At 35.9% G+C, this 8539-nt stretch overlaps 1 protein-coding gene across 1 annotated transcript in view; it reads left to right on the top strand.

Annotated features, from left to right (window-relative positions):
- Positions 1-9: 9 nt before the first annotated feature.
- Positions 10-8539, top strand: part of BORA (bora, aurora kinase A activator) — an 18192-nt gene continuing 9662 nt past the window's right edge. The window contains exons 1-7 of the mRNA XM_008631641.2: positions 10-250; positions 523-693; positions 1793-1899; positions 4232-4277; positions 5697-5778; positions 7000-7065; positions 7810-7866. Coding sequence (XP_008629863.1) covers positions 538-693; positions 1793-1899; positions 4232-4277; positions 5697-5778; positions 7000-7065; positions 7810-7866 — 514 coding nt within the window. The 5' untranslated portion in view covers positions 10-250; positions 523-537. The remainder of the gene's footprint in view (positions 251-522; positions 694-1792; positions 1900-4231; positions 4278-5696; positions 5779-6999; positions 7066-7809; positions 7867-8539) is intronic.

Raw genomic sequence — 8539 nt, 5'->3', positions numbered from 1 at the left:
GGCTGCCGGGCCCCGGGAGGGCTGGGGCTGCCCCCCGCCCGTTGCGGCCGAGGGCGGGCGGTTTCAGCGCCCGGGCGGAGCGGGACCTGCCCGGGGCGTTATTGCCGCCCCGGCCGCTCGGGCAGCGCCGCGCATCCCCGCAGCCGGAGCTGCCGGGCTCGTCCCGTGTGCGGGCAGGACGGCCGTTTGGTCTCTTCTGGTGGTTGATTTGGGATTTTTTTGGTTTGCTGCTTGTTTTGCCCTCGTTTTGGTGGGTTTTTTTTAAATCCTCCTCTTCATGTTCTCTCTTACCTCGTTTTTATAGTTTCTATTTATTTGTAATTGTTCGTACCAGTCTTATTTATCAACTTCATGTCAGTAGGTCCAAGCCACAGCTAAATTCATTTTTGTTAGTTTTTGAAGTATTCCTGGTGCCTTAAAATGATTAATCCTCTCTTCCCAAAGCCTTCAGGATGGCCCTGAAATGTCAAAAGTGTGATTTCATTGTTTTCCTTAATTTTGCTCTCCCTCTTTCCTTTTCAGGTATAGCTTAGTGTTATGGGTGATACAGAAGAAGCTAAAATGCAGATAACACCAGAAACTCCAGGACGAGTTACAATCCTGAATCCGTTTGAAAGTCCCAGTGATTATTATACTCTTCAGGAGCAGATTGTCTCCAGTCCTTCAGTCTTTAAGTCAACGAAATCCTCATCTGTAAGATCTACTCATTAATTGTGTAACTGTACCGATATAGTGCTAATATTTTCAAATGCATCAAAAGGATATTTTATTTAGTGTACTTTAATGTACGTACCAAACTCAATAACTTAGGTGGCATTTGGAGTTTCTTCTCTTTACAGAACTATGCTGTTTTTAAATACTGATATTGTCACTTAGTCTTCCTCCCTTCCTAAATTTATTTTGGTTTTAGATACTAACAATTTGAGTGCTAAAACCAGGAGGAAGTAGATAAAGAACAGTTATTGGATGTGGTACTCTGGTCCCACTTAAAGTGGAGAAAACCAGTTTCTAGTTAGAGCAAGCTGGTTGCAAATAAAACTTAATTGCACTTCTATTGTGAGCTGGTTTTGTATTCAAGTTAATGATTTTGTGTATCTGTAACTTTTTTTTTTAGTTGCAAATTACATACTGGTTTGCAGTTGAAATTATTTTGTGATAAGCAGTAGAGATGATACTGTGATAATGAAACTAAAAAGACTCAGTTGGTAGATAATTTTCCAAATATATTTGAACAGTACTTTGTAACTGTTAAATAAACGGGTGAAGCTGCTTTATTTCTGAATTGGATTTTATTGTGCCGTATGCACGGTATTTATGAGGGAGACTTTGCAGGATGTACATGGCGTTGCAACTCGGGTATTCTTAGAAATGGGAAGTGAAAGGCAGACTGTTTGGATGACTTGGGTTAGGTGTGGATACTGGATTTTCATAGAACCACCGTTTGGATTGTGCAATCAAGAGGCAATTTAATTTTATCTCAAGTTATGTATCTTTAGTAGACCTGTCCTCAGAAATTGAGAAGACACTGACACCTCAGTTTGTAAATACCAGCTATAACCTTCCACTTGATAGTGTCTTGTAAATCATTGTGATACCACTACCAGGATAAAAAGCCTGACTGACTTAACTAATTCTTTTTTACAGTAGATCATTTAAATAGAAACACTTTTGATTGTCTTTGACAGGAACTATATGGAAGCTGTGATTGTATTGTTCTGTTGAGATTTGTCCTGTGATTTTACTTGTATCCTTTTAGAATAGCAAGCATTAAGATGCCCGTTTCTTTTTTCAGACACCAGGAAAATTCAGATGGTCTATTGACCAGCTTGCTCTAATAAATCCTGTGGAAATTGACTCGGAGGACATTCGACGCCAAGGAATGTATTTGAGCTGTGCTAGGTAACTTAGAATCTATTTTTATGCAGCTAACTTAGCTTTAATACTAGAACACTGTTCTTTTGCTTTACTAACATTTCAGCATAGCATTAAAGACTTTTTATTCAAATCTTTTAACATAATTCTTTACATGATATGGATATAATATTTAGATGAGGCTGCCTCTGTGCTGCTTCCTTTTAATGTTAAGAACTGCTGATCCACTCTGATTGCAGTTTGGTAGACAGCCAGATAAAACCAGTTAGTGGAAACAAGAAAATGTCTTGCCAGTGATCATTACCAGGCTACCTCTTCTGCTCCTTGTTACAACACAGTTTATCTTCTCGGAATGCTCCGCAGGGAGGCTTCTTTGGTCTCTGGGGCTCCTGCAGAAGGGTAGACTTGGGAAAATTAGCTGGGGAAGCCCTAGCACTCTCTTCGAAAGATACAGATTAGACTTAATGTGAAGGAGGGGGGACCAGTGCTAGTTACTTGAAGTAGTTTGGGGACCTTATCTGAACTTTTTTCCTTTCTCTGAAAATAACTTGTGTGAGGAAAACGGGTGGGTAAAACAGTCTTGGTATTTGGAGCTTATCTTGAGGGATCGTTTTACACACTGGTGCTAGAGAATGACATGCCAGGTGGAAGTAGCGAAGGGGAGGCCTTAATGGTGAATCCTGTAGACTCCTGTATGTTTCTCAGATACAAACTTGCATGAAAGAACTGCTCCTCATGGCATGAATAGAATAATAAACCAAACCTGTCTAGATCAGGTTGCTCAGTCCTATCCACCTTGATTTTGAATGTTTCCAGGGATGGGACATCTACCACCTCTCCAAGCAATCTATTCCAGTGTTTCAACATCCTCATCATAAAAAATGCTGTGAAGTAACTTGCTGTTCTTAGTGTCTGACTGAACCTACATCTCTCTTTTTGAATAATAAAAGCTATAGGACTGTAGCTGCCCCCATCTGTATCTGAGTCACCAGGTCTTAATGTTTCTTGTCCTTCCTCTAGCAGCCTGTAGGTTTCAGACTAATGCTTTTTATACATTATTAAGCCTTAAGTTTTTAGGGATTTGATTGCCTTCTTTATGGAACCTTACTCAGACAAACTAGCTTTAATGTAGATGGCTTGTGTGACAATTCCAGGAATAAGTGATGTGGCCCATAGATATAAACATGCATTGTCTCTGTGGGTCCTTCCAGTCTGTCCTGCTGTTTCATACCCACTGTGATGCATTTTTTTTAAAAATAATCTGCTGTGACTAGAAAGAGGCTAGATTGACTATATGTAGATTTGCTGTGTCCATGCTTGCATGTTTCAGTGCATATATATACATAAAAATACAGTGATTGTATGCTTTTTTTTTTTGGTACAATTACTCTGCAAGTGTCTCCATAGAACTGTCACTTTAGCATCATCTAGGCAGACGTAATTGAAGGTGGCATGTACAAACATTGCAGATATATTCAAAGTCTGATAAGCATAAAAGAGAGAGTTTATATATTTGGCACATTTGTGTGTGCTTGTGTATCTAATAATATCTTGTTATCTGACTGATTTCTAAAATTATTCAAGGGTAATTCAGGTATACTAACTGTATATGAAAGTATTGGTGGTTCAGCTAAGACAATGATGAATATTTATAAGCTTCAAAAATTATTTCAGTAAATTACTTAGCAGTAACTGAAAGTCAGGCTTGAAGGTGACCATTAGAGAAAATCTAAGTATAGAATCTCACACATCATGAAGTAACTGAAGTAACTACAATATTTTTTTAAAAACTAAGTTAAAAGCTGCATAAGGAAACATATTCATTGTTAGAAACTGAAATATACTGTATTCTAAACTGAAGAAAGTGTGGCATACTATGTATTTTACTAGGGAGAATTCTGTGCTGGGAAGGTGGGCTGTGTCAGGAATTTGAGTGTGCAAATTCCTGGAGTGTTTTCAGTTGGCCTTTAATTCTTTACAGCTCAGTTTTTTATTCTGCTGGGTTTTACAGTGCAAGTCTAATCTCATGTTAACTTTAATAGTAAAATATATTCATGTGACATTATTTTGGAAGATCAGTTATGATTGAGTTTTTGTCCAGACATGCTGAGTAAACGGAATATTTGCAATTATGTACTTTTAAATGGTACAGATCTTTCTCAAATCAACTGAATTGAAAAGTGCAATTTATAGTATGAGACTATTGCATGTAAAAACATAGTAAGATTTAGGGTTTAGTGCAACTTAATTTATAAATTTTCTCTTGAGCATCTCTAAATCATTATATGGCTGTTCTTTACTTTTTTTCCTACTTATGTGATGGTTTTGATAATTGAGTTGTTTTTCATTTGTTACTTAGAATTGATAAGGAGACAGAAGACAGAAGGCAAAAAGCTATTGAGGAGGTAATAAAACTTTGTGCTATCAAATATTGATTTGTTTTATCTACAGAAAAGATCTACGTCTGTTACAGGATTTCAAAACCCAGAAGCCTGTATTTCAGTAAGAAAGTAATTTTGCACCCTCATCCCTTGCAGTTGTAGTTGGAATCCACACACACTTTTTCTTCCCATCTTCTTTCAGACACGTGTAGGTCAAAACAACAGATTTTTTTCTTTTGTTTTTCTTGACTAGTGGTAATGTAGCTGTAATATAACTCTTATAAATAGTTAACTTCAGGTTAAAAATAATGACTGAGAATTTGGGGGTTTACAGTAACTGCTGGAGTTACATTAAATTTTTAAAAATATTGCAGAATTTTTGTGATTTTTTTTTTTAATTTCTTCCAAATTCTGCTTGGTTGGGTGGAAGACTTTATTCTGGTAGCTTGTATCTTTCCATTCATTTTTCATTTTATTTTTCACTGTTCATTTGTCTAGTAGATAAGGAAAAGTAAAGTGTTTAAAATATTCACTACAGAAATCTTCAATGTTATTTCAATTAAAAAACAACAACAAAAAAAAAGGCTGTGATAGGCAGGTCTATCAGTTTCTGTCTCTACAAAAATTGTTTTATGATTCTGTAAAGGAGCTGTGTAGTTGGCCTGCAGCTGAGATGCTCTGTTGTTCTAAATCTGCATTAAAAGGGATATTTCCTCTTTGTGAGGTATAACGTAATGGATTATGCAGCTGAACAGCTTGAAACCCTGTCTCTGATAAAAATCATGCTTTTGATAGTTGGATGTTTCAAGCTGAGTTTTTTTCACTTAATTTGAGTCTTGCATTTATTGTGAGAACAGGATTTGCCATGTGTTTCTTGAAGCTTTGTGATAGTGTTCATCTCCTCAGTGTCAGGGTGTTCCACAGTGCAGCTGTGATGATAGATAGTTTCTGGTTCACAGAGAAAGACTGAAGTGCAGGTATTCAAAAGTGTTTTACCACTAACCAATTTAGCCAAATACTCTAACACTAATAATATTGCCAAAAACCTCGGTTTATCACTTTTACTATTACCACAGTGTCTCTTTATCACTTCTGTGAAATAGCTCAATTGTCAAAATAAAACTTAACAAACTGAAAATTTAAAAATAATTACTTTAAACTACTATGCAAGAAGCGTGGTAGTGACAATTCAACTTTTTAAATGAGTAATTATTGTTAAATGGAACTTGTGTATAGTTTTCACTCTGCAGACTTGAAAGATCTGAAGTGCTATGTGTCATAAAGAACACAGGGGTCTTCAAATCAAATAGTTTTTTTCTTTAATCTCTTTGGTCCTAAAATAATGAAATGTTCTACGTTTTTTTTCTTGTTCAGGATACTAGTCTAAATTTAAGTTGAAAATTTTAAAAAGTGCTCAGATGGTTTGTTTTTATTCTACTCCAGTTTTTCACAAAAAAACTCATAGTTCCTTCTCCTTGGATTGAACATGAAGGCAAGCAAGTTTCTCAGTTTAATTCAACTAAATGTAAGTTGCTTTTGTTGTCCACCCAAAATAAAGTAGCTTTTGGAGAAATTATCAAGCATATTTTTTTTTAACCTCAATTTAAATTGTAAGAACCAGTGATAAAATATGGCACAACTGATTGATTTTCAGCTCTTCTCTCCAAGTGCTTTCTTTGTTTAAGAATTGTTCATGAATGGAAAGCCTTATATCATTTTTCCTTTTTGTTATTCTTGGTCTTTGTTCTTAAATTTTTCTACTTTAATAACCTGTCTGCAACCATTTTAATTTACACACATAACTTTGTATCTCTAACGATCAACTTTGTTGATCCTGCTGATAGCCAAGTCTTCTACTTCACTTTTTTCTTCAGATATTTGCACGTCCTCTTATTCCGACTGCTTTCCTCACCGTATAAGCATATCATAAATGGAATTCTGTGTTCTTTTACCCTTATTTGCAGCATAAATTCCTGTTGTCATCCTTCTAGCTCACTGCCACTAGTCATGGGTTTTCTAAGTTTATTTCATTTATGCCACTGTTAGATTTTGTTCTTAATGCTCTTATTGAAGTTTATATATAACCAGCAGAATACAGAACAAATGGATTACAAGATGGGCAAATGTCAGCTGTAATGTATTGTTTGCATGTCCTGTTGTTTGGTATGAAAGTCTTAAATAAGTGGGGATTTTTGCAAGATTTGGAAAAGGCTAAGCTGTTAAATTTTTTTATCAAGGACATACAGCTTGTGGATAGCGTATTTTTAATTGTCAGTGGTAAGATGGTCACTTTTGGGGCAGAGAACATAAGGCATAATCTGAGATCTGGTAAAGTGAATGGTGAAAGAAAATGGTCTGTGTTCTTGAGCTGTATAAAAAAGATGAAGTGTTTCTTCACCTTTCTCCAGTCCAGACTGAATGATTTTCTGGAAATAGGTTTTACCTGAACACAGCCTGTTCAGCTAAGCATGAACTAGTCTGTTTTAAATCTCTCTTGTGTAGGGACAGGAGGAGACAAAGTTTTGGGCAGTGTCGATGCTACTTCACTAAGCTTTTTTTTGAATAGAAATGTGCTGAAATTCTCTTGATAGCTATAGTGATAACCTTTTTTCAGTACTCCTTTCTAATCTCTTCCAAACATTGATGCAAAAATTTCGTTTGGTTGTATTAAGTATTGTAACTTAGTGTTGCAACATTTCAAAACTCTGTGTGCGGTGCGTGTTTAAATTCAAGTTCTCTTTTACAGCCATAGATATAAATAACATTTCTCCCATTGGAAGACAGCTGAGCTTGCAGCCTGGGAAAAGCAATGGTGAGTAAAAGGCAATGCCTAAAATTACAGGCTTTCTCTGAAGATAAATAACCCATTTCTAATGGCTATTCAATTTCAAAAGGAAATTATTTGTTTGTTAGTATAACTGTAGAAATAGTTTTTCTTGAACTGTATATTACTATTAATTTTAATACCCATTTCTCATAGTAATTTTGTTCTATTATACTCTGTTGTATTTTTTCAAGTAAAAAATTAAGTCCCCTGTAGACTATGGGAGAGCATTTTTTTCCAACTCAGTATATATACTTTTTCTGGATTAAAAAGTGAATGTGTACTTCAGGTTTACAATAAATTACAGTTTCAAGAAACCTTTAATATGTTGGATTGGTTTGGGTTAGAGAATCGTGATTCTTTTCTGTAAATATCAGAAGTCTTAATACATCTTTTAAACTGCATCATTTTTGATAAATACATACTGTTTTTCCTCAAGGTATTTTGATTCTTCTGCCACTTCCCTTTTGAATCCCTCCTTTCTCAGAGACCTCTCTTCTCAGCATAAAAGCCTCTAGAGAGGCATTCTTAAAACTCTTGGGTTTTTATCTCTAAGCCTAGTGTGCTGCGTGTAGTGTTGTCAAATCAGAATCGTACTTTAATTAACACTTTTCCTTATTGCAGCTGTAATTTAAATAGCTCAATTGCAGTGCAGTTTGAAAGTGAATTTTGTTTCTACAGCTTTAGTAAAAGGTCACTGTAAGCTAATTTTGTTGGTTTTATTCATTGCAGCTGCTTGTCAGACAGTACTGTCTTTGCCAGTGGATTTTAATTTAGAGAAAATACTAGGTATGTCATGCAATATCTAAATTTAATTATGAATGTCTAAATAGAAAACTTGGTTTTGTACTGTTGGCTGGGTGTTTGTCTTGTGAAATACTGTAAACAAGGTATGAATGAAAGTTTTAAGTATATATTCTAAATAGACAGTTACTGCATGTTTCATGGGACGCGTGACTTAAATTATGTGGATACAAAAATGCTGTTAGCAAGGAATTCTTCCTGCTTCTTCTAAACCGTGAGATACTTTTCTCTCTCATGGAAGATAATAGCAGAAGTTCTGTAAACAATGAAACACCTGCAACCTTGCAGAGCTTTGTTTATGGTACAATAGAAAAATATTTTGACAATGGATGTTTTAGGATTTTAGCCAATCACCCCCAAGGGGTGGCTGATCCTTTGTCCAATTAGACTATGAAGAAAAACGTCTATAAAAGGGTTTGTAAAATAATTAAATAAATCAATCTTGCTGCACAATTCCTGCCTGCTGGATCTTCTCTCCTCCTCCCTACGGCTGCAGGACACGGTGATATCGACGGCGGAAATAAAATTATATGAGTGTGGACATAAAGATAAAAAAGAAGGGATATGGAGGGCAACTGGAAGTTGTTCAGCCTGGAGGAGATTTAGGGGAGACCTCATTGCCATCTACAACTTCCTCATGGGGGAAAGAGGAGGGGGA

This window comes from Corvus brachyrhynchos, unplaced genomic scaffold, assembly GCF_000691975.1.
Source record: "Corvus brachyrhynchos isolate BGI_N302 unplaced genomic scaffold, ASM69197v1 scaffold71, whole genome shotgun sequence".
Classification (NCBI taxonomy): Eukaryota; Metazoa; Chordata; class Aves; order Passeriformes; family Corvidae; genus Corvus; species Corvus brachyrhynchos.
Note: the sequence above shows the minus strand (reverse complement) of the source record. Positions and strands in the feature narration are given on the sequence as shown.